At 54.6% G+C, this 23,743-nt stretch overlaps 3 protein-coding genes across 6 annotated transcripts; 1 reads left to right on the forward strand and 2 right to left on the reverse strand.

The window, feature by feature from the left end:
• C4A (complement C4A (Chido/Rodgers blood group)) lies at positions 1-13,999 on the reverse strand. Its single transcript, XM_072945321.1, has 41 exons — positions 13,851-13,999; positions 13,511-13,709; positions 13,111-13,312; positions 12,814-12,884; positions 12,641-12,729; positions 12,364-12,446; positions 12,089-12,185; positions 11,810-11,915; positions 11,562-11,694; positions 10,914-11,029; positions 10,632-10,808; positions 10,329-10,514; positions 10,015-10,200; positions 9,684-9,842; positions 9,310-9,436; positions 9,060-9,134; positions 8,582-8,779; positions 8,380-8,491; positions 8,218-8,288; positions 7,860-7,999; positions 7,542-7,751; positions 7,248-7,299; positions 7,057-7,146; positions 6,700-6,909; positions 6,444-6,519; positions 6,125-6,281; positions 5,911-6,024; positions 5,645-5,816; positions 5,209-5,441; positions 4,965-5,132; positions 4,528-4,587; positions 3,653-3,746; positions 3,389-3,575; positions 3,169-3,259; positions 2,958-3,032; positions 1,471-1,573; positions 1,244-1,333; positions 1,063-1,161; positions 816-899; positions 416-548; positions 1-274 (listed from the first exon to the last, which is right to left on the reverse strand). The coding sequence occupies exons 1-41, from the start codon at positions 13,913-13,915 to the stop codon at positions 133-135; spliced, it is 5,232 nt and encodes a 1,743-aa protein (XP_072801422.1). The 5' UTR covers positions 13,916-13,999; the 3' UTR covers positions 1-132.
• Positions 14,000-14,592: 593 nt separating this feature from the next.
• On the reverse strand, positions 14,593-21,413 carry WHR1 (winged helix repair factor 1). Of its 2 annotated transcripts, XM_072945328.1 has the most exons (7): positions 20,983-21,413; positions 20,689-20,825; positions 16,783-16,878; positions 16,364-16,503; positions 15,459-15,556; positions 15,200-15,347; positions 14,593-14,998 (listed from the first exon to the last, which is right to left on the reverse strand). In XM_072945328.1, the coding sequence occupies exons 1-7, from the start codon at positions 21,308-21,310 to the stop codon at positions 14,953-14,955; spliced, it is 993 nt and encodes a 330-aa protein (XP_072801429.1). In that variant the 5' UTR covers positions 21,311-21,413; the 3' UTR covers positions 14,593-14,952. The 2 variants fall into 2 exon arrangements, with proteins under 2 accessions (XP_072801429.1, XP_072801430.1); XM_072945329.1 differs by lacking the exon at positions 16,783-16,878.
• Positions 21,259-23,703, forward strand: DXO (decapping exoribonuclease). Of its 3 annotated transcripts, XM_072945327.1 has the most exons (8): positions 21,263-21,604; positions 21,813-21,900; positions 22,036-22,214; positions 22,389-22,624; positions 22,711-22,930; positions 23,036-23,171; positions 23,312-23,406; positions 23,492-23,703. In XM_072945327.1, exons 2-8 carry the CDS (start codon positions 21,859-21,861, stop codon positions 23,640-23,642), a joined length of 1,059 nt encoding a protein of 352 aa, XP_072801428.1. In that variant the 5' UTR covers positions 21,263-21,604; positions 21,813-21,858; the 3' UTR covers positions 23,643-23,703. The 3 variants fall into 3 exon arrangements, with proteins under 3 accessions (XP_072801427.1, XP_072801428.1, XP_006215418.1); XM_072945326.1 differs by having other exon boundaries at positions 21,259-21,604; positions 21,853-22,214; XM_006215356.4 differs by having other exon boundaries at positions 21,265-21,604; positions 21,813-22,214.
• Positions 23,704-23,743: the final 40 nt, after the last annotated feature.

Consider the following 23,743-nt stretch of genomic DNA (forward strand, 5'->3'; position numbering starts at 1 on the left):
TTTGCTGCCAAAGGCCTTTATTGAGTCCCCGGTCCTGCCTGGGGCTATGTTCAGGGGACCAGGCACAGCACCCATCCAGGCGTGAGCTTTCCCTGGCTCAGGCTCCTCCCGGGGCAGGCAGGAGGGCAGCCGCTACACCTGGCAGCCCTGGGTGCTGTACTCATTGATGAAGTCATTGAGCTGGGCACAGGCTGCCCGCTGGCGGCTGCTCCGGCACAGGCGCTCCGAGGGCATCTCCTCGATCCAGCTGTTCGAGTCCAGCAGGTACTGGGGGCTGTAGGGGCAAAGGGGCAGTCAGCAGGGGGCAGGGCAATGCTCAGGCAGCAGAGCATGAGAGGCACCTGGCTTCAGAGGGGGCACGGGTACGGCGTGAGGTGTGAGGAGAGCAAGAGACCGAGGGGCCCAGAGAACTCACTCTCCCTTGAGGTCATAGGTGCTCCCGTCCAGACCCATGATCAAATATTCTTTCCCAGGTTCCAAGCGAAGGCGGCAAGAGGCTCGAACCAGGAAGTTTCGGGTCTGACCAGCCTTGGCCTTGGCATCCTTGGCTGAGGGGAGAACGTCCACAAGCATTGTCACGGGGGAGGAGAAGGTGCGGGACAGGGGCTTTGCCTCTTTGTCAAGCCTCTCATCTGACCCACCACTCCTAGCAAGGAGGTGTGACTGCTTTTCTATTTATGGACAAGCCCAGAGCTTCTAAGAGGCCGAGGTGATTTGAGCTCAGATTTGGCTGAAATTTCACTATTCCAGGCGGCCAGGCCCCAAAGCTCCCCTGTATCCCCACAGCCCTGCCCACTTATCCGTCCCCTTCTTACTGAAGTGCAGGACTTGGATGATGCTGGTCTCAAAGAGGCGGAAAGCAGCTCTGCCATCTTCTCGGAGAACCTTAACCTGGAAGCCTACGAGGGAGTTCAGGAGAAGGGAGGGGAGGTTAGTTGCCCTCAGTGCAGAGCAGAAAGGCTGCCCGGGGGCCTGAGAGGAGCAGGCACAATCAGAGAGACCCTTAGGATGGGCCAGGGCCAGGGCCAGGGCTGGGCCTGGGGCTGGGGCAGGAAGACTGACCATACTCCACGCGGGGAAAGTAGCAGGCAAACTTCATCCTGTAAGCATCCACCTCCTGCAGCCCCCGCTCAAGGGCCCGCCGCTGTCGAGGGCACTTCCCTGAAATCAGGGGCCCAGATGAGAGAGTGTCGACCCCAACCATACCGTCTTCCCACCCCGGCCCCCAGGCCCTGGGTCTCACCCTCAGCACACTGGCAGACGTCGGCAGAGCACAACGTGGACAAGAGTTTGCTCTTGGTTGGTGCCCCGTAAAACACAGAACATTTGTGCTCTGGAGAAGAGCACAGAGGGGAGAGTTAGGGTGCATGCCCCCTTCTCTGTCTCCCGGTCCCATGGAGCCACAGGACTCCCCTGTCACCCTTCACCGCCACCTATTCCAAACCTCCCGAGTGTTGCCGAAGTGCTCACCGGGGTTGTAGTAGTCATATAGGACGGCGCTGGCCGGCTGCACCAGCCCCACGGGCACCTCCTGCACAGCTCCAAAGCCCACACACTCCCGGGAGGTGGGGACCTGGCGTTGTGGGGGAAGGTGGGGAGGAGGAGAGGTCAGGGCCCCACAGGCTGCTGTGATGTGTTTCCTTGGCCTGTCTCTGTTTGGTTCCTGTTATCTCAGCTCCAGTGTCCTTCACACTTGGTTACCTTCCAGCCTCCGGATTTCTAAAAGCTGCTCCCCAAGGTCTCTGCTGACTTCACTGCCTGCATGGTGCAGGCATCCCAGTCCCCAGTGCCCCGGGCCCCTCTGCAGGGTCTCACATCATGGACACATTCTCCTAAGCTCAGGGTTAGCTTCCCGACCACCCAGGCTTCTGATCTGATCATTCCTGACATTCCCTCCTCCTCCGCCCTCCCAGAGGCACAGTCCCCAGGCCGGCCTTCCCCTCCTCTGTGCTCCCCACCCCGTGGAGGTCACATGGCTCCCTGGTTCTCCCCAAAATTTCCCAGGCTGGTGATTCCCGAACCAAACATTCCGCCTTCTTCTTGCATTAAGATTTTTACAGGCTGTATTAAATTCTCCAAATTCACTCAGCCTGCCCCCTCCCCCATTCTCCCACCCACTTACCCACTTGACAGCCTCACTTCGGCACTGATACAACTAAGGCCTCCCTTAGTCTGCCGCAACCTAAGGGCAGGTGCTGCCACTCTGCCTGGCCCCCGTGACCCCACCACACATACTCAGGCCCAGAAACTTCTCCTCATGCCCACACCAGTCCAGTCCAGCCTGGTACCCTGCTAGTCTCCCTCCTAAGCTGCAGTTAGCTCCCTGCCTTGAAATCTTCCTGGTTCCTCATTTTCCACTGTGTTCAACCAGACTGCTCTGCCTGGCTTCTCAAGCTAACAGGGTCTGTGCCCTCTGCATGCACTGGGCAGGGAGGGTCTTCCCTGATCCACAAACACCTGGCTAAGTGTTAACATGCCTTTTTCACATTTTCTCCAAGAGGTTAGAGAAAATGTTCAAAAACCATTTTTGGAGGGTCATCAGAGGGTTGATAACTCTCTGTTTTAGCCAAATAAGGCCATGAAAAAACAAAAACAACTCATCTAGGACCATTATCATTTTAAAAATCAAAATATACTTCCATATTAAAAAAAAAAAAACCAAAACGGGAAGGTCAACAAGAGAACAAAACAAAAGTAGCTCCTCAAACTGAATGAATTCAGCTTTACGAGAGGCTCACTCTCAAGCTCTTCCCTGCTGACTGGCACTGGCCCCGCCCGCGGCCCCCCCACCCGGGGCCCCCCTAACTGCCCCGGGGCACTCTTGCGCCATCTCTCTGCTCACATCACAAGTTCTCTCTAAGAGCACTAGCTGCAGGTACAGCTGCTTCCTGGGAAACCTCAGCACCAGCTCAGGAAACCCAGTGCCATGAGTGCCTCCCGTCATCCTCCCTGCTCACCGAGTCGAAGTACAGCAGGACGTGGGGCCCCGTGGTCTCAAAGTGACTCACGTACTGGTCAGAGAGGGAGGTCAGCTGTGGGGAAGGGGAGCCGGTCACAGGGAGGCAGTCCTGGGCCCTGCGCATGACCGGGCTCAGCAGCTGGGGGCCTTGTGGGGATGGAGCAGGGCTCCCGAGGGCACAAGGGGCCCCTCTGGGCAGCTGGCCACACCTTCTCCAGGTCGGCCCGCAGGGCATAGAATCCACTCAGGAGGGTGATGTCCGCGATGGCCATGCCCGACAGCCCCACCTTGCCATTCCGCCTGTGGGGAGATGCACCCTGTTGTCTGGGTCCCAACCGTGCCAGGTTGTAGTCACCTGGCCCAACCTTGGTCCTGCCCTCTCCCCGCCCAGCAGTGCCCCACGCGCCCCAGGCCGCCCCCAGAGCTCACCAGATGCACACGGTGTACTGCACCCTAGATTCCTGTTCCTCGGCCACCTTGGGTGCCTCCCTCCTGCGGCGGTTCCTCCGTCCGTCAAACAGCTGCAGGGGCGTCACGGGCTGGGAATGGGCCGCTGGGTCATCCTTGGCTGGCAGGTCCTCATACTCGTAGTCCTTGTAGTCTTCATTCGCCTCCACTGCATGGGGACAGCATCGTGGCTCAGTCCTGGCACCAGTCTCTCAGGGATCCACCACCTCTGACCTCAACACTCACTCGTGTACTCGACGTGGCCAACAACTATCACTTCAATCTGAAGATCCTGGCAGGTCGTGTTCTTCATGCTCAGGACATTGTAGGTACGAAGGACCTGGCTCAGCAAGGGGTGGAGAGAGGACATTTGGGGCCACAGAGCTCTCTCCAGAGCCACGCCAAAGGGACCTCCCTGAGCTAAGGAGTCCGAGGCCTTCGGCCCCTTCTCACCCCCTTCCCGGACCAGTCCAGGAATGGGCCCAGGTGTTGGGTTAGACGGTGAGAGAGTGGGAAGCAAGGACCAGGCCTGGGGGCAAGCATTCTACACAGTGCACAGAAGAGGTTGGAATGGAAAGTTCAGGAAAGGCTTCCAGCTGAGGCTTGAAGGAGGACAATGAATTTGTCAGGGGGGACAAGAAGCAGGGGAAGCACGTTCAAGGCAAGAAGATCAGTGCAGGTGGGTGGATCTGTCTGGGGAGGGTGGGCAGGGCTGGGGTAGGAGCAGAGGAGGAGGTACTGGGGTCATGAGGGGCTCGGGAAGTAGGGGCACTAAGATGGCCCCTGGGGTGACAGCCGGGCTCCTGCAGGGAAGGGACACCATCAACCAGACAAGGGGATGCAGGAGGAAGAAGGGGCTTAGGGCACAACCATGTCTAAGGTGCTGTGGGACACAAGGACCCGGAGCTCAAGAGGGAGGCTGGGACTGAGGTGCCAGGTGTTGGAGCATCAGCACCGAGGGGGTAAAAGGAACAACAGGTGCTCAGAAAGAGTGGAGACCAGAGTAGTGGGGAAGTGCCCAGGGTAGAGCACAGGGGATGCCAGCCCTGGTGTGCCCACAGGTCTCCCACTCAAGACCCCAGCTTCATCCTGCTGGCTCCAGGCATCCAGCCAGCTCTCACCTTCAAGGTTCCTTTGCTGTTTCCTCCCACCTGCACATTAATCTTGCTGCCCAAGGAAAACTTTCAGAAACAAAAAAGGGAAAGAGATGTCAGAGGGCACACTGTTTGTTGCTCTAATTTACCTCCTCCCGAAAAACGACCCCACCTCTTCTCCCCATCTCACATTTCCACAAAGTTTCCACTTTCACATGCATTCTCTCACTGCAGCCTCCTAAAACCCCTGTGGGGTAGACTTTGCATGCATCATTTTCAGACGAGAAAAAGGAAGCTCAGAGGCTTGGTGACTTTCTCAAGTTCACACAGCCAGTAAGACTTCCAGCAAAGATATCAGAAAGAGGTGCCCTGGGGATTCTATGGGGGCGGGGCCCAGGGATGGCTTCTGGCCTGGCGGAGGTAGGCCCAGGCGTCCTGGCAACCCAGGTGAGGGAAGGGTTCACCTGCAGCTCCTCCTCCAGTCCCTGAACTTGGTGGTTGGTCAGCTGCAACGCATGGGACTTGAACCCACTGCGGCCCATGGAGCTGAGAGTCACATTGAGCCCCTGCTCCTCAGGGGTGTGGGAAGCGATCCAGTATGCAGACAGGGCATCCAGGGCGATCACCGTGTCCTGGGGATGTTGGGCCAGGACTCAGGCATTTGGTCTCAGGACCACTCATCCCCCAGAGCCCCAGGGCAGCCTCTACCTGGGTGCTGCGGAATCCCCCTTGGAAGCTGCCCTGGCGGGTCAGCCAGGACGCAGCATGGTCAGCCATCTCGGCCTTGCCCTCCCGAAGCAGCAGGTGCAGCAGGCCATAGGCTGTGGTTTCAATCCACAGGGCCGGGGCTTGGGGCATGGGGTCTGCTGGGCTGCGAGGAGCCAGGGTGGGTGGCAGGACGTTGCTGTGAGAATTGATGACTGAGCCCCAGTACAGGTTATCTGGGAGTGAAAGGAGAACCACAGGTGAACAGGGGGAGGATGCTAGTTGCCTGGCTGTTGACGCTCCCCGTCAGCCTCTCCTGATTCTACCCCAGTCGTCCCTGCTCGTGCCCTGATTCCCTCTGGGGGCCTTCCTTCATTCAATTTCCCCCTGTGAGCACACTCAAGGTTCCCAAGGTCCCCCGAGCCCCAGGCTCCCTCACCACCAGTCTCCTGGGCCATGGCCATGAGGTTGTTGTGGGCAACATCCCGCAGGTCCTCAGGGGCCTTGGTCAGCGACAGGGCATAGGCTGAGATGGCGGCTGCATGGGTGCCCAGGAGCCCACTACTTACTTTTGCTCCCAAGAATGTGTTTGCTCTGGAGATGGAGTTTTCCTAGAAGAAAGTGGGGAGGAAGTTCTCGGGGCTGGACACCTGGGTTCCTGAGGAGAAGGGAGACCCGCGAAGGGCAGACGCACAGGTGTCTTACCACTCTCCTCCACTGCTCTGAATTCCTGTCCTGGAAGACAGCCAGCCCGTGCTGAAGGGCGATGACCACAAAGGCTGTGAGTGCCACGGTCTCGTCATTTCCCACTAAGCCCCCCTAGTTGAAGCGGGGGGAAGAGAAGACGTCAACCAGGAGGGTCAGGAGCTGGGAGGCTCTTCCCACCTGTGCTCCTTGACCCAGCCTCCCAGCCCCACACCTGCATTTCCCTGTGCATAACTGGACAGGGGTCCTGGAATGACCCGTCATCCTGCTGCTGCAACAGCAGCCACTCGGCCGTCTCCTGCAGCTTTTCAGGTGAGCCGCCCACCTGTTCCTGGGCCAAACTTAGTACCTTCAGCACAAAGGCTGTGAGCCTAGAGGGGAGAAAGGAATGGCTGGGGATAGAGGCTGGTTTCTACAAGGGGCATGGCCCCACTCCCCCAGGCACCTGGTAATTTACCCTCCCACTGTACCTGGTTCTGCCCCCACCAGCCCCGGCCCCTTTCGGAAACCCAGAACCTCTCTCCCAAACTCACCAGGTGCTGCTGTCCCGTTTTAACCAAGCCCCATAGGAACCATCTGTTTTCCGAAACTCCTGGATCCGCGTGTAGCCTTGGAGAGAAGAGGTGGCTACTGAGGTGACACTGACTCTCCCACTATTTGTGCCCGAAGCCGTGCTCCCCATTTCCATTGGGCACCCTCTCTCTTCCCCCTTCCAGCCACCTGGGCTGCCTAGCCTCCATTAATTGCCCTCTCCTGGCCCCAGTTCCTGCTTGTTACTGCGCCCAGAACCTTTCTGGATCAGATCCACAGCGTGGTCCTTGGTCTCAGGGGGCAACTTGCTCCACTGCTCTGTCTTGTCCAGGTAGCGGGAAGCAGCCAATGTTGGAGCCAAGAGGACCATGGTTTGTTCCCCGCAGCCCTGGGGAAGCCTCAGGAGGGAGGCCAGGCCTCCTGGTGACAAGGCCCCCTCAGAGCCCAAAGTGTCCAATGCATCTGAGGCTATAGGGGAGGGAAAGAGTTAAGGATCAGAGAGCAGGTCGGGGGACCCAGGGTCAGAGGATCATGGTGTCATGGGATCAAACAGGTCTATAGGTTTCACATGACTCCAAGGGGGGCCACTGGGAAGGGACTAGAGGACACTCTCACCTGTGACCCTGACAAAGCTCCTGAAATCTGAATCAGGGATAATATTGGGATCAGAGTTGCCAGGAATTTCCAAGGTCCGGCCTCGGGGGTCTGGGGAGATGACAGAAGTCGGTAATCTGTCCTGCTGTCTACATCCCCTGCGACCTACAACCCTCTTAGGACACTGATGGCTGGGGGTGGGGGTCACTCACCCAGGGGGTTGAGTTCATAGACCATCTCCTCCCTGTGAATGGCCCCTTCCTTCTGTCTCAGGGGAAACACAGCTGTGAGAGATCACACAGGACCACAGCCTGCCCCTCCCAATGCAGACTCCTCAGGACTTGGAGTTTGAACTTCAGGGGCAGAGTCGGATCAGAATTATAGAAGACGCAAACAGACCAGAGCATTGGATTTGGGTCTCTGGTCTGGCCAGTAGAGAGGGGCTCAGGGTTGTGGGGGTTAATTCTGGGAGCCTGGGGACCTAGATTCAGGGGTGTTCCATTCACCTCAATTTGTAGAACCTTAGATACTGCGTCCCCCACAGGGAACTCCAAGGATCCTCGAGCCACCACCTTAATGGGCACAGCTGCAGCCGCTGTGGGTACCACAGAGAAGCCCACAGGCCGGGCAGAGCCCGCGGGCACCAGCACCTGCTGGGCTAGCCCTCCACCCCCAGCCAGGCACAGCCCCTCCACTGGGGACACGTGGACGCTCACCTGGGGACAGAAAGATGGGGAGGGCCAGAGCCCCAGCCCAGTTAGGCTCCCCACCCTTCACCTGCCTACCCCCTACCTCCGAACGCTCAGGCTCCCAAGGGGCCTCACGGTCATATCTGCATCCAGATAGTTGTAGAGGACAGGCCGCAGTTCAAGCTGCTCAAAGCGGCGAACAGAGACAGGCAGGCGGAGGTGCAGGTGGAATTCCCGGAATACTCGGACCCGGGCAGGAGTAGCCACACACAAGCCTGATGGATGGAGGGGGCAGATATGAGAGGCCTGCGGGCATCACAGCATTGGGGTCCTAGCTCCGCCCCTTCCTGTCCCTACTCTCTGGCTTCTCAGGCCTGGTGCATGGCGTGCCGACTTCGTGTCTCTGCCCCGCCATCCCGTACCAAGAGCAAAGGGAGCCTGGTCAAGGTGGCATGGTAGAGGAAGGCCATAGGCCCAGACAGGGTGACTGCACCTGTGCTTTTAGACAGGCTCACGCCATGGATCTCCCACGTGGTCAGAGAGTCAGGGAGCGGCCGTGCCAATCTGCAATGGGAAAGATGACACACTCTGTCACGCCCCGGGCTGATCCCAGACACCTCCCAGAGACAAGGCCAGGCCCACCACACGCTCTCACTGGAGGAAGCGGTCTACTGTCTCCACTCTCCAGAGCCAGTTCTCAGGGAAGAAGCTGCGCACGGGGATGTCATCTTCATCCATCAGTTCCTCCTCCTGCAGGATCTCCATGGCTGGGGGACCACAGTGGAGGGCAATGAGGAGGGGCCGTTCTGCCCCTCCAGCTGCCCCTGCCAGTCCCCTGGCCCCATCCAGCCCCTCACCTCGGGCAAGGCCTGCCTGGTCCTTGGACTGGAGCTTCTTGCGCAGGCCCTCAGCAAACTGGCAGCAGGACAGGAAGGGCTCCCGGCAGTCCAGCTGCTTCACACGAGCCACCCGCTGCTCACAGGTGCGCGCCATGGGCAGTCGCGTCAGCCCATCCTGGCAGCAGCGCTTGGCCATGGGGGAAGCGTACTGGCCCACTGCGGGGCCAGGCGAGGGTGAGCAGGAGGGAACAAAAAGGAGACATGCCTCATCTCCCAGCCTGACCTCAAGATGCACAAGGACTCACCCTGAGGGACCAGGAACTCCAGAGAGGCCGAAGGAGAGTGCCTCCCACCTGCGCACCTTCAAGCTTGGGACTTGGGTCTCTGGCCCTGAGCACCAGGTACTGGCTTGCCCAGAAGCCGAGGAGCCAACAGGCCAAACCCCACCCTGATCCTGGGGCCCAAGTAGAGGGTTTCACAGGCACCCACAACTCACACTTCTCCTGAATTGCCTTTTGGAAGTTCACGTTTCTCTTTTTCCGGGTTTTTGTCTCCTTGGGACAGCTCAGACCTGGTAGAGAGAAGGACTGCAGCCAGCCGTGGGGGTTATGTGGCCTCCCACCCTCTCTCCTTGCTCCGTCTCCCAGCCCAGCCCTTCTCACCCCTCCTCTTCCTGTCTTACCCCCTCCAGCCCCACTTCCTCCCCATCTTCCCACCACCCACGTTCCCTCCTCCTCTGTGCTCACTCTTTCTGGTAGAGGTCAATTGGTCTCCATCAGAAAAGGCCAGACCAGCTGCCTCGAACACCTGAAGGGCACTGTCCCCACCCCCAGGACCACAGCCAAGGTCATAGCTGTTCATAGCTTCAAAGACCTGGTGAGAAAAGGCAGAGATGTTGCAGAGACAGGAGTGGCTGTGGGACACGTCGGCCACTCAGCTCCAGGTGAGAAGGCAGGGTATGGACAAATCCGAAAGAGGGGGATAGAGTCCACGGGGGCCAAGGCCTGCGGGAAGACTGGGAGGAGCCATGAGTGAGATCTAGGGGCTGGGCCCAGGGCTCAAAGCGGCAGGAGAATGAGGATGGAGGGGATGGAGGATGAGGGAGAGGGGCTTGACAAACCTTGACCATGTCAAGGGGTTTCTGGGACTTGCTGCCCACAGCATACAGAGCCATGTCCACAGCTCCCAGTGCCACCAGGGCTGGAGAATCTGTCTGCAGGTGGAGCTTTACAGTATCCCCAGGACGGTATTCCTTGCTACCATCCACATTCAGCTCCAGCTGGCAGAGGCAGGAGGTAGAGGGCAGTCAGAGTAGAGAGAGATTTCAGTCATGTGCTTCCCCAGTGCACCCCAAACTAGACCCACACCTTGTTTGCAATCACCCTGTCTTCTTTCTCTCTTAACTTCCCCCCAATACATATATGCATGCTATCTCTCCCAATGCCAGTTACCTTGCCCTCACAGTCCCCAGCCTGAACGTCCACTCGCAGGGAATTGGCCACTGGGAGGCCCCTATGATAGTAGAAGGCCACCAGGTGGAAGGAGGGTGCCAGGTGATGGTCCACAAACACGGAGACGGAGGTCAGTGTCCTCCTGGGCTCTCGATGCACAGACACGATCTGGCCCTGGGATAGGATCTGGGGCAAGAGTGGTGTCTTCTTCACTGCACATCCTCAGCCCTGAAACTGCCACCCGACCCCAAGGGTCCTTTCCTGCCTGAGACCCTCCTGCACCCGTCCTCTGCTACAACCCAGCGCATGCACACCATGTAGTAGAAATGAGAGAAGCTGTTCCCACTGATGCCCACGGCTCGCAGGTTTAGGTTAATGGTGTCCCCGACTTTAGGGGGTTGAGGATTCAGCTGCTCAATAGACAGAAACCCGGAGCTTCGTGACGAGGGGGCTCTCACGGTGAGCCTGCCTGTGATAGGGTGGGTGGAGCCTGCAGACACCTGAAGAGGGGGGCCAGGGTGGCAGGGTCAGTGGCAAAGACTCAGGTACCCAGCTTCTCCTCTCAGCCCGGGAACCCTCTCTCCTTCTCCTCCCTCTCCCGTGAGGAGGAGTCCTACCAAAAGCTGCACTTCTGAGGTTGTTGGAGAGACAGCAATGGGAACAATGACTTGGCCGCTCCTGTCGGTGTTTTGTTGAAAGTCCTGGTTTTTAGAAGAAGATCCAGAAGACAACTTGGCAGAAACTTTGACGGGAATGCCAAGGGCTGGGGAGCCTGATATGTTGCGGACCAGGGCCTAGGTAGGTGCAGGAGGGGCAGGGGAAAGAGTGGGCAGTGAGACCCTGTGTCCTCCTGACCACCCCCTCCCTCCACCGCCCATCCTCCCCCTTCCAGAAGAAACCTGGAGCAGAAAGGGGGCCCCAGGCACAAGGTGTCGCTTGGTTTTGCTCAGATCCAAGGAGAAGGGAGATGACACAAAACGCCAGGATGTGAGCTCTGCCTCCTCCATCTCCCCTCCTGCAAGACACAGGGTGGAGGGAGGTGGAGGACAGAGACCCAAGAAGACAGGGGAAGAAGAGCCAGCGGGAGGCTGCTCGAGTGTTTCCCACCCACAAGACTGAACACTTCAGGGGACAGGCCACCTCCTGTTGGTCTCTATGTTTGCCGAGGCCAACACAGGGCCCAGCACACAGATGGTATGTAACATGTGTCTGATCGATGGATGGATGGATGGATGGATGGATGGATGGATGGATGATTGGATGGATGTGTGGATGTGTGGATGGACAGATGATTGGATGGATGGGTGGATGGATGGGTGGATGGATGGATGTGTGGGTAAAAAAATAAATAAATTGAGATGGGAGGAAGGTACCACTTCCCCAGAAACCACCCAGAAATGCAGCTGGAGAGAGATAGTCTCCTGGGTCTTTCCTGGCTTTGGGTCCCAGATGAGGGGAAGAAAGCGGGTGTCAGTGCTGGAGAACAGAGGGTCAGCTCAGAGGTCAGAGGCGAGGGTCTGGGCTTATAACCAGGGGAAGCCACTCACCTGGTGACTCAATGATGGAGGCTGCCACATAGAGGCGCTGCCCTGGGAGGTCATTAATATTAATACTCAGCTTCTCCAGCGCACCCTGAACCTCAGCCTTTGAGAGGGAAATGCGACACTGGCCATCTATCAGCTGGGGCAAAGAAGACAGGACATGTGATGAGAAGAGACCTTTAGTCTCCAGCCTCACATCCTCACCCTCCCTCCCTCTCCTCACCTACCGCATGCATCCCCTCCCTCCTTCCTACCTTGCTCTGATGCTCCAGCCCCCGAAGGAAAGTCTTTTCACCGTCCTCTCCCAGGAGCCCAAAGCGCACATATGCCACCCCCTGCACTGGCTTCCCATAGATGTACCTGCCATGGCAGAGAGATTTGGAAGAGGGTGGGCTAAGGGCCAGAGGAAAGAATGGAATGGTCTGGGAGGGAGGAGGGCTGGGGCGAGAGAAGGGAGTGGAGTTCCATGGCATGTTCATACTGAATGGGGAGCCCTGGGAGCAGGGCCCAGCCTGGGGGTCAGGGGCAGTTACCTGGCCTGGATGTCTACTTGGATTTCACTGAGAAAGCCAGGTGCTGTCAGGATGTAGGGCTTTTCAGGAATGATCTTCACCTCAAAGTTGGGAAGGACTGACCCAGGGCAAAGGGAGGGTCAGACCCTTGTGAAAGGGCCCTTTAAAGACTCCCCGCCCCTCTGCGCTGTGGCAGCCACATCTCCCTGCCCCTGCCTTGCCCCTACCCTCTCTCCTCCCACCCCTTATTCCCTGCAGGAAAGGAGTTGCCTGTCCCTGGAGTCTCCAGCTCTCACCATATTTCTTCACCTCAAACTGGGTGCTGCTGTTGGAATCCAGGCTATCTGAGAATCGGGCTGAGATCTTCCAAGTCCCTGGCCTGAGGACAACAAGGGAGAGACTCAGCCCATGTGTACAAGAGGCCCATGGAGAGCCAGTGGCCTGGCTCCCTAGGAAGAGGACCTCAGGGGTGAACCAGGGGCTAACGGGAGCTCGGGATGGCTAAGTGCTGGAGGTGGAAAGCCAAGGGAACAGGGCGTAGGTGGGGGCAAGCCCTAGGTGGGGAGCACTTACTCTGAGATGTCTGGGATCATAAAGTCATCCTGGAAGATGGAGGTGGGAGCATATACCTCCTTCTTCCGCACGTGGAGGCCACAAGAGTTCTGCAATGGGGGTAGAAGTCGTCACAATGGGAGGTCAGAGCAGCAGCCCTGGCCAGTCAGGAAGATCAGAGGTAGGGAACTCACCTCCACCGTGACTGTGAGGGTATCAGTGGATGGGCGCATCTTTTGATCCAGAGCAAAGACTCGGTACCGAACTGGAAATGGAGGGCGAGGAGGTGAGCGGGACGCCACGTGCCAAGGGAGGGTGCCAACGGAGGGTGCCAACGGAGGGTGGGCCCTGGGCCCCCCACCCCTTCCAGGGAGTGACGAAGAGGAGAACAAATATTTGCAAAGCAGCCTTCCTGTGGGGCGCCTTCCCGGTGCTCTCACTCAGGGGGCTGGGAAGGAGTGAAAGGTGGAGGCCCCAGGGCCAAGACTCACCGCGCTGGCCAGGGTTATAAACGGGCTGGTCAGTCTGCAGAAAGAGGTGGCCCCGGCGAGAGGAGAAGAACAGGTTGACACCCTGCCTGTCAGTCTGCTTGGACAGATAGTTCTTCAGCCATGACGACTGGACCACAAGCTGCACCTCGGGGGCTCTGCGGAGGAGATGGAGGCCACAGTCCTTCACATCCTTCAGGGAGATCTGTCACAAAAGGGAACAGGAGAGGGAGCGGGTCAGAGACAGAGCAGAAGGAAAAAGAGAGACTGAGACAGAAACAGGGAAGATGACTACGTAGGAGAAGGAGAGAGGGGCCAGTGAGAAGACAAAGACATTTACAAGACAGAGGAGAACAGAGTGGGAGATGCTGGGCAGAAACAAGAGGGCGTCGTGGCCAGTTACCGGGAGGCTGAGGAGTATGAAGTCTTTCTCTGAGTTGAGGGTGAAATCCACCTCCGCAGAACAGAGATGACGATGGTTGGACGGGTTTCTCAGGAACACTGATCCTGTCACTACCTGCCCGGGAGGAGCATCCTGGAGCTGCACCACCACTGACAGGGGGACCCCTAGGTGAACCACAGAAGGAGAAAACAGGAGCAACCTGGGAAGAACAGGCGAGGGTCAGCAGCCAGCCTCCACTAGGGCCCCTCTACCCCTGGCTCCTGAATCAGGTCCCCCTGCGCCTGCTGTCCGCTCGCCAACCCTGGCCCCGCTCAAGCACCCAGCATCCTGCCTCCAGGACCTGGACTTCTGCAGAGACAAGGCGAAGAAGCCAGATGCCCAGATCAGCCCCAGGAGGAGCCTCATGGCTGGAGCACCTCAGAGGGATCAGACCCGTCTGCCTGCCTGCTCCCTTCTGGTCAACCTCGGGCTTGGAGCATATTTGACTCTGGACCTTGCTCCTCCCCTGGCCCAGCTAAGTCGGGAAAGCACGTGACAGCCAAGAACTGCAACTGGCCCCAGGCCCAGTATTGGGGGGGGGGACCCGGGACACCTGGGTCTCTGAGGGAGTCTGAGGAAATCATGGCCCAGAGAGATAGCCAGTCCTTCCCTGTTAACCCCTTTCATCCCAGTTTCCTGGGCACCTCCCGCTACTGGGTCTATCTGGGTGTGTGTAAGCATACACATGCTCGAGTACAGCACGTATACACGTACATGGGTGCACGAGGGCCCAGCTGCTTGCTGAGCCGCTTGACTCCTTTGTCGGTCTTAACAAAGCAAGGTACTTAGACACCTGCCTCTCGCTATAACCCCCACAAAAACAACTACGCGAAGTTTTTGCTTTTTGTAGGCTTTAACAGAAACTCTGTGGTTTAGGAGATCAGGCGCACCCTCACCACCCCGTGAGGGGAATTGAACTCAGTGTCCTTTTTTATTCTCTGAACCAAGAGGCAAAGCTCAGGCCCAAGTTTGGCTTTACCTCTATCCCCAAATGAGGCACCTGGACACACCTGTCACGTTAAACAAAAGACATCCAGCAAATATCACAGGCAGAAGTACTTTATTTGGCAGTTTCAAGCCAACATATAGGGGAAGAACCCTGCTGTCCTTCACCAGCCTCCCCAGGAACCCCTCCTTCCCATGTCAAGACAGAGCAGCGGCACCTCACTGCATGAAAGGCAGCGGCCATGGCCTTGGCCCGGTTTCTGGTTCCACTTCAGTGAAAGGGCAAAGGAGCATTGCCGAAACCCCAGGTAAACAGCAGCAGTCACATCTGACCCTTTGCACGGATGCAAGCCCAACACTCATCGTGGCTCCCGAGCCTTCCCAAGGTGACCCCATCTCAGCACTCCTGGGCCCCCCTCTCCCCACTCTGGGGAAGGTTGCCATGACGAGCAGAATCCTCACGTCTCCGGCAGGCGGAGGAGGGTTCCAGAAGTGGTGGAGACGCTGCAAGAGAGACAAGGCTTGAGCCAGATGCCTAGGCCCAGGGTCTGGGGGGAACTCAGAACTCGGCCACAGAGGTGCCTGGGTTCCAGAGAATGAGAGAGGAGCTAGGCTTCTTCACTACTGAATGAAGAGTGAGTCGGGGGGAATCCAACCTTTGGGTCATGGACCCGTCATCTGCCAGACACTGGGGGTGAGACTCACCAGTCCACCAGCTGGGCCCCAATGAGGTCATGCACGTGGTAGGCGAGGCCAAGTCTCACCGCAGCAGGTGCCCGCCGGCCTAGGAGCTCCGAAAGGAGTAACTCCCGGTACTTGGCCTTCCGGACCATGCCAAGGACAGCCTGGCGCCCTGGAGGAGAGGTGGCACAGGAGAGGGGAAAGGTGAGTGAGGCCTGGAGGCCTGAGGAGTCACCAAAAGGCATTCTTGAGGGGCTGCGGGCTTTAGCTGCAGACAGGCTACCTTTAACAAAATACTTGATGAATCTCCCAGCTCCAGGCACAGCTAACCACCAACTTCCAGCATCTCGGACAGTGAGGACTCCAGCATTCACCAGCTGCCTGAGGCAGGAGAAATGAGGCATTGGCTCTAAGAACCCTCTCTCCTCCTCACCTGGTCATCTTTGGACACTAAGTCTCCAGAAGCCTGAGTACCCACACAAGGAGACTGAATAAGAGAAGCCCACCTGGGGCAGTTCTCTGCTCACACCATGCTGCTCAGTGCCCCGTGCTCTTGCTCGCTCCATTCTCCTCCCTGACTGCCCTCCCCCAACTCCTTCTTTTCCTGTTACTATTACACGTTCACTAAGACAGCTTCTCTCGGAAGCCCTCCTTGACTACATGCCCCAACGCACTCAGTCCCACCACCAGGGGAGAAACAAGGCTCCTGCCACTACCTACGCAGACCTTACCATAGCTCTTCCCACATTGTACTGAAAAGGAGTGTAAAATGCTTTCACGTCTACCATGGGTTACGAAGCAGGGAGCTTGAGCCAGACACAGGCTCCTGAAATGATATTCTTACTTAGCCCTTGCTTGGTTGCTGTTCTTTTGAACGTGAATGCTTTCGGGGCATCAGAGTCCCTACCATCCTCTAGTTTCTTGGTTTCAGCACAATTCACATCTGGCCTTTATGGTTCCTGTCAGACCTCCCTTTGTATCTGATTAGCCACTCAGATCTCCTGAATTTTACTCCAGGGCTCTTTCCAAGGCCCCAGGTAAGACAGGCCTCTTCTCTTGGGGAAACATAAACTTAGGTCATTTTATTTGAACTTTAGTTCACCAAAAAGAAGAGGACAAGGCTGGATAGGGCTGGAGGGAGGGAGGGATAGGCCAGATGCCTGATTCTGTTGGTCCCCCAGGTCTCACGTGATTTCTGGGTCCCTGAAGCCAAAGGTCTGTGTCATTTGGTCCTGCTGGAAGCTAAGGTCGCTACAGGCTGGAAGCACCGAAGCCAGAAACTTTTGCACTGCGCCAGCATAGGGGCGCCCATCACAAGCCTTGAGGACCTGGAACCAGAAGTGAGAGATGTGGTCTGGCCCCACTTTCACCCTCCACCAATCTCCGAACCCACGACAACATGTCTCTTCCTATGTTTTCCCTTCTGCTCAAGTCCTTCTCCCTCTCATACTCTTCCTCCTCCTCATACTAATAATTAACCAGAGCCCTGTGCCTTCTCAGTAAGATTTGAGGTGGGGTAATTGTCTCTTTTTTTTAACATGTGCATTCCCGAATTTCTCGGCACCCCCCTCCCCCGGCCTCAGTGACACAAACACAGTCACACGCACTCTGGTCCTGTAGTCCTCAGTGAAGATAATTCCTTGGGCATCCAAGTCGAAGCCTAGCTGGACGATTCTGATCTCCCCCTGCTCTTGAAGTGCCTTCTATCTCCAGAGAGATGAGAATAAAAAGAAGGGTATCAGGGTAAGATGCTCTGCTATACTTTGGAAACTTCTGGGCAGGGAGATTTTGTTTGCTAGCATTGGGGAGTTTCTCCCTAAGTAAAGGAAAAATTATGGTGAGAGAATCAGGTGATCATCAAATAGCATTTTCCAATTAGTTTTCCATCCACTCACCTCATCAGTTATCTGTCTGATAAAATAGCAATTAAGACACAGGCCCTGCCCTCAAGGAATGAACAGTCTAGATTTTGGGTGGGGGAAGGTGGGGAGGAATATGGGAGAAAATGTTTAAAACAAAAATAAACTGGGACTTCCATTTGCAGGAATACAGTAAGACCAACTCACTCGCTGAAAATTATATAAAATTCTGGATAAAATATTATTTTTAAAATTGTTTAAGTATTAAAGAGCTCACAAGGTAATAAGGAATTACCAGACTAATATAGTATCTACGTGAAAACAAGAGCTCACAGAAGAAATTGGGACACAGAGTGCATTTGATGATTTAGGCAAATCCATCCAACACATAGTCAAAATTAACTGGGCACAAGGAAACAAAACTCAAAAAAGAAACAGACAATAGAAACAAACCTAAAAGGACATGGTATAGTGAAATTACCAAAGACAGGCTTTTTTTAAAAACTATGCTTATAATGCTAAAATAAATAAAAGCCAAGATGGAAAATTTCAGCACAAAATTATAAAAATTGACATAATGGACTTCAAAGACATCTCAGTAGAAATTCTAGAACTCAAAAATAAAGCAGGTGCAATTAAGAACTCAATGAATGGGCTTAGTAGATTAAGGCACGGCTAAATAAAAAGCTATTAATCTGGAAAACAGATTTTTTAAAAACCAACCAGAATATGATAAAGGTAGTCAAAAACACTGAAAATGCAGACAAGAGGCTAAGAGACTTAAAGGATACAAAGAGATGATCCACTTTATGTTTAGTTGGAGTCCCAGAAAGAAAGAAAAGCAATAAGGAGGTGTGGGAAATATCTGAAGTACCAATAACAAATCCACAATCACAAAAGTACATTAATCCAACTTGCATAAACTCATAGAACAAACAGACGATACAGTAATCAGTGGGAAAATAAAAGATTTCAATAATAATTTTAGTTACTAAGAAATTAATAAGTGAAAAATCCATATTCTTTTCAAATATACATAGAATATTTAGCAAAACTGACTATATTGCACGAAGCACACCTCAGTAAGTTTCGAATGACTAAAATCATAATATCGTGTCTGTTCTCTGTCACAATATCATTTAAGCCAGAAATCGGCAACAATAAGGTAATAAGAAAATGGTTAGAAAGTAAGTCATACACTTCTAATCAACCCAATGAGTCAAAGAAAAAAAATCACAAAGGAAATTAGAAGCTGATGAAAACATATACTAAAACTTGGTAGATACAGATATAGGTACTGACATAGACATATGTCAATACTTAGGGGGAAACTACAGCCTGACACCCATCTGTTAGAAAAGAATAGAGGATGAAAATCAATGGGAAAAAAAAAAGTAAGATAAACCCAACAGTACAGAGGAAACATGAATGAAACAGAATACATGCATTCAAGAGACAGCAACAAAGCTAAAAGTTAATTCTTTGAAAGACTATTAAAACTGGGAAACCCTGGTGAGACTGACCGAGAAAAATGGATGGGGGAGCCTAGAAAAAGCACAGATGACCAATATAGAAAATGAAAAAAGGATCTTTTCTGCTGATTCTACAGACAATAAAATGAGATTATAAACCTTACAGCAATAAATTTGAATATTTAGATGAAATTGACAAATTCCTAGAAAATATAATTTCTTCCACCAGAATGGACAGAAAAAGGTACATTCATAAAAGGGAAGTGTATGAAAATGAAAGTAACTATAGCTACATGCAACAATCTGGATGAATCTCAAAAATATTCATCTAATGAAACAAAATATAAACCAACACATACGGTATGACTTTGTTTATAATCAAGTTCAAAAGTGGGTAAAACTAAGCATGTTGTTTATGGATAAACACATAGATGGTATAAAGAAAATCAAGGGAAACATTTTCATACCAGTCAGGTATGTTACCTCCTGGGACATAAGGCATTTTGATCAGAGAACAATATATGCAGGCTGTGGCCGTGTCCTACAGTCTGACTTGGGTGATGGTTAAATAGGTATTTCCTTTATAAACATTCTTTTAAATTTTGTGTTTATATTTTCTGTTGTGCAACTTTAAAAGCTTTCCTAAAATTTAGGCTAACACCAGGAGGTTAAAAACAACCAAATACTCTAAGGAGTGGTTGTGGCTCGCTTCCTTAAGAGACTGGAGCAAGTCCCCATCTTCCTTTTCTTCCCTCTTTTCTTCCTGACAGGTTGTCATAATAACCTGCTATCTGCTAAATCCAATTGGGTATTATTTTACTTGACCTCTTCACATACCACTGCCTTGAATCACAGATGCTAACACGGCCAACTATTCCACCTTCTTGAAAATTTCTCCTTTCTCAATAGGCCTCTTCCTGGGTTCCTCCTAATGACAATTCCTTCTCAGCCTCTTTCACAGACTCGTCTTTCTCTGTTTTCCCCTTGTATCAGTGGATCTCAAATTTTAAGGCCCATTAAGAATTACCTGGGGCAGCAGCTTAAAAATATAGATTCCCAGGTCCTGCCCAAGAAATCTTCATTCATGAGCATAGAGTGAGTCCCAGGTATTTTTGAATAAGTAGTCCTGGTGATTCTGGTACAGGTAGAACTAAAGACATACTTTGAGAAAGACTGCCTTAAGTTTTGGTATCTCCCAGCAATGGGGATTTGGCTCTGTTATCTTTCACTGCAAACCTAGGGTCCTTAAACCTTTGATCTCAGATCTGTGAAACAACCCCCTCCCCACCAAATTATACATACACCACATATATATATGACATATACATAGGACATATATGCGTTTTTCTAGAGAAAGAACGCCATAGCTTTCATTATCTTCTAAAGTTTGTAAAACTCCTCACTTCCTATAGATCTCACCCACATCCAGAGACTGAACCACTACTCACAGCTCGACTTCCTCTATATCACTGACCCAGAATTCTCTCCAGCTGTCTAATGCACATTTGGCTTTCCATGCTCCAGCAGCACCTCCAACTCAACTTGAACAAAATTAAACACATCATCTGCCCCCAACAAACAATTCAATATTCTTCTACTCTAATCACTCAGTCATCCAGAAAATCTCAGAATTTCCTTGATTCCTCCCACTTCCCACTCTCCACATCACTCACCCTCACCCATCCTCTCCCTCCCACTACACTGACCTCATTCAGGCCTTCACCAGTCCTCCACCAATCCTCAGCTGCAATAACTTCCTGGTTGACCTCCCTGCCTCATCTCACTACCTCCAATCTATGCAACACACCGCTGCCTCTCCTGTTTAACATTCTCTGCCAGCTCATTGCTTTAAATGTAAGATGGAAACAACACTGTTGTACAAGGCCTGTCCTAATCTGACGCCTGCCTGCCTTCCCAGCGCTGTAGGCTCGAACCATGCCCGGTGAGGCAGTTTCCCCAAAAGCTTCGCTCTTCCACCGTCATGATTTGGCATGGTCTCTACTGCTGGAGGGTCTGCAGCATTCTCCTTGGCACCACAGTGCCTGGCACAATGTCTGGCCCAGAAAGACCCAACGCTTGCTGAATGGCAGAATAGTGGGCCGACCGACTGAGTGATAGGGAACATCGGAAGTGCCCTCGAGGCAAGTAAGCGCTTTCCGTCGGTCGCTCTGACGCCCCTCACCAGCTGCAGGTCAGCCACAGTTCGGTCGGGCACGAGACTGTAGACCTGGCTCCTCAACACGATGGGCGGTAGCGCATCCTCGAACAGGACTCGTGGGAACAGCCGCACTAGCTCCGCGACGGCCGCGCGCGCAGACCCTGAGCGGAGAGACCGAGCCACTGAGACGTGAACTGGGGCGAAGGGAAGCGCGGGTACGACTCTGGGAGGCGCTGTTGTCCCAACATACAGGGTTACCGGAGGCGAGGCCTCTCCCAGCTGAGGTCTTTAGCCTCGCCCCGGGGTTGCCATGGTTACCTGATTCGCCCCGCAATGAATCGACCTCTACATCCCCTCGTTCCCGCCGCCTCTTCAGTCCAAAGGGCTCCGGGACCAGGCGATGCCTCTTCCGGCTCATATCCCGGGATCTTACTGTACCGGGGAAGAGGTAGCTGTTGAGAGAAGAGAACACGAAAAGAGAGTCTTCCGGCGCAGAGCAGTGACGTACGGGCTCCGTGGGCGTCCCTCCGAGACCCGTCAGCCCGGTGTTAGTAAAACGACGTGGTGACCAAAGAGGCGTCGACTTGTCATCGCGGGCCCTTGCTGGGAGGGGCGGTGCCAATGCGAATACCAGCACCACCCGCATTGGCCGAGGCTCCACGGCCGCCGCTGATTGGCTTCGTCCGAGCGCACTCACGTCCGGGGACGCCCAGGCAGTGAGGAGGGGCGCCGGTGGCCACGTTGAGATCAACCTGCTGGTGTAAAGCGCACAGACCACCCCCCCCCACCTCACCCCAGAGGAGTTTGCCTGCCACTGTCGCTGAATGATTGCGTCATCGAAAGCTGGAAAACCACCTTGGCATCCCTCTCCCACATCTGACGTACCTGCCATGACGTCATAGCTCCGCGAAGGTGGAAGTCGAGGTTGGCAGGCTTTGAGGTAACCAGATCCTTGATCTGAGCCCAAACATCCTTTCTAACCTCACTGCGTTTGGAGGACCTGGGGGTGGGGGGATAGGTCAAGGGAAAAGGTGAGATGTGCATCTGGCCATGGTTCTGTTTGAGGAGATGGTGCCTGGTTGTTTCAAGGCCAGAGTCTGGCCATCAAGAGTCTCACTTAGTCCTGACCTGGAGTCCCCCTTCCTCAGGCCTCCTCTGTAAAAGGGGAACTTACCCAGCCCTTCTCAGGACTTCATGGAGCCCAGAGGGACCAAGAGAGGAGCTGGAAAAATAGAGGTAGCTGAGCCTCGGAACAAAGTCCCCCGCCCAGCACCCTCACTGCCCACAGACCCTGCCCTCTACTCTGGACCCTTTCCTTTCTACCGACGCCCTTCTGAACTGGGCTGCTTCTCCCTGGATGCACAACGCCAGTACCATGGAGATGCTCGAGCCTTGCGCTACTACAGCCCACCCCCCACCAATGGACAAGGACCCAACTTTGACCTCAGAGACGGATACCCAGATCGATACCAGCCCCGGGACGAGGAGGTCCAAGAGAGGCTGGACCACCTGCTACGCTGGCTCCTGGAGCACCGAGGCCAGCTGGAGGGGTGAGCAAAGCATAGCACACAAGTAGATCTATAGACCTGCACCTGCCCTCTAAAACTGGGAGAGCCAAAGCTGGAGTGAGCTCAATCCTTAGAAGGAACTTAGGCTATTCTTTGGGGGAGCCATCTGCGCTAATGCTTGTGTCAGATCTTCAGCCCCTAATTCTTCCCTCTCAGGAGTCCAGACTGGCGCCCAGGGGCCATAGTGACATGGCGGGGGCACCTGACAAAATTGCTGACAACACCATATGAGCGGCAGGAGGGCTGGCAGCTGGCAGCCTCCCGGTTCCAGGGGACACTGTACCTGAGTGAGGTAGAGACGCCAGCTGCTCGAGTTCAGAGGCTTACCCGGCCACCTCTCCTCCGGGAGCTTATGTACATGGGGTACAAGTTCGAGCAGTACATGTGTGCAGGTGAGAGTTGTCCTGGCTCTGGAACGCCCTCCTTTCCCCAGAGACTGAGAACCCCCAGCCCTACTGATGTTTCTCTCCTTATGCAGACAAACCCGGAGGCTCCCCAGACCCCTCTGGGGAGGTTAACACCAACGTGGCCTTCTGCTCTGTGCTACGCAGCCGTCTGGGGAACCACCCACTGCTCTTCTCTGGGGAGGTAGACTGCATAGACCCCCAGGCCCCATCCACGCAGCCCCCTACCTGCTATGTGGAGCTCAAGACCTCCAAGGAAATGCACAGCCCTGGCCAATGGAAGAGCTTCTACAGGTTCAGGATGAGGGGTGGGGTGGACAAGAGCCTAGAACTGACAGCTGGGAAAGGGACTTGGATGAGGCTGGAGAAGTCCCACTGACCCCTTGCCTTTCCTGACAGACACAAGCTCCTGAAATGGTGGGCTCAGTCATTCCTTCCGGGGGTCCCAAATGTCATTGCTGGTTTCCGTAACCCAGAGGGTTTCGTCTGTTCCCTCAAGACCTTTCCTACCATGGAGATGTTTGAATACGTCAGGGTAAGGCAATGGTGTCACAGCTCCTGCCCATACTCCCCTGAGCCAAGACCACAGGTCCAGTGTCCAGGGCTGCAGTGCACCTTCCCCTTCTCCCACCCTCTCCCTCACTGCCAGTCTTCTGCCTCCTGGTCCCTCTCCAGAATGACCGTGATGGCTGGAATCCCTCAGTGTGCATGAACTTCTGTGCTGCCTTCCTTAGCTTTGCCCAGAACACAGTTGTCCAGGACGACCCCAGGTGAGGCCTTCAGCTCTGCCCCTCCCCTCTGGGTCCCTGAAGCTCGGCCTCCAGTCCTCAACTCATGACTCCACCTGCCCCCTAGACTCGTCTACCTCTTCTCCTGGGAGCCTGGTGGCCCAGTCACAGTGTCTGAACATCGAGATGCACCGCATGCCTTTCTACCTACATGGTATGTCGAAGCCATGACCCAGGACCTCCTGTCACCCCCCAAGACACCCTCCCCAAAGGACTGATGCTTCTCAGGGGCTGGTCCTGTTTCTGTGTGCATAGATAAAGGCATATTCCTAGGTGGTTCTCCCTGCTGTGTCTTTTGAGCTGAGTCATCCCTGCCCAA

The sequence above is a fragment of the Vicugna pacos genome, chromosome 20, assembly GCF_048564905.1.
Source record: "Vicugna pacos chromosome 20, VicPac4, whole genome shotgun sequence".
In the NCBI taxonomy this organism is placed as follows: Eukaryota; Metazoa; Chordata; class Mammalia; order Artiodactyla; family Camelidae; genus Vicugna; species Vicugna pacos.

Excerpts from the sequence above, each read along its gene's own strand:
- WHR1 (XM_072945328.1), bottom strand. The coding sequence starts at position 21,310 with ATGCGGGTGGTGCTGGTATTCGCATTGGCACCGCCCCTCCCAGCAAGG. Across the intron at positions 20,826-20,982 it reads TTCATTGCGGGGCGAATCAG|GGTCTGCGCGCGCGGCCGTC; the intron begins GTAACCATGGCA and ends CTCTCCGCTCAG. Across the intron at positions 16,879-20,688 it reads CTGTGGCTGACCTGCAGCTG|AAGGCACTTCAAGAGCAGGG; the intron begins GTGAGGGGCGTC and ends CTCTGGAGATAG.
- C4A (XM_072945321.1), bottom strand. The coding sequence starts at position 13,915 with ATGAGGCTCCTCCTGGGGCTGATCTGGGCATCTGGCTTCTTCGCCTTG. Across the intron at positions 12,885-13,110 it reads TTATAACCCTGGCCAGCGCG|TTCGGTACCGAGTCTTTGCT; the intron begins GTGAGTCTTGGC and ends CTCCATTTCCAG. Across the intron at positions 10,515-10,631 it reads CCTCAGAAGTGCAGCTTTTG|GTGTCTGCAGGCTCCACCCA; the intron begins GTAGGACTCCTC and ends CCCCCTCTTCAG.
- DXO (XM_072945326.1), top strand. The coding sequence starts at position 21,859 with ATGGAGCCCAGAGGGACCAAGAGAGGAGCTGGAAAAATAGAGGTAGCT. Across the intron at positions 23,172-23,311 it reads AGATGTTTGAATACGTCAGG|AATGACCGTGATGGCTGGAA; the intron begins GTAAGGCAATGG and ends GTCCCTCTCCAG. Across the intron at positions 23,407-23,491 it reads GTTGTCCAGGACGACCCCAG|ACTCGTCTACCTCTTCTCCT; the intron begins GTGAGGCCTTCA and ends CCTGCCCCCTAG.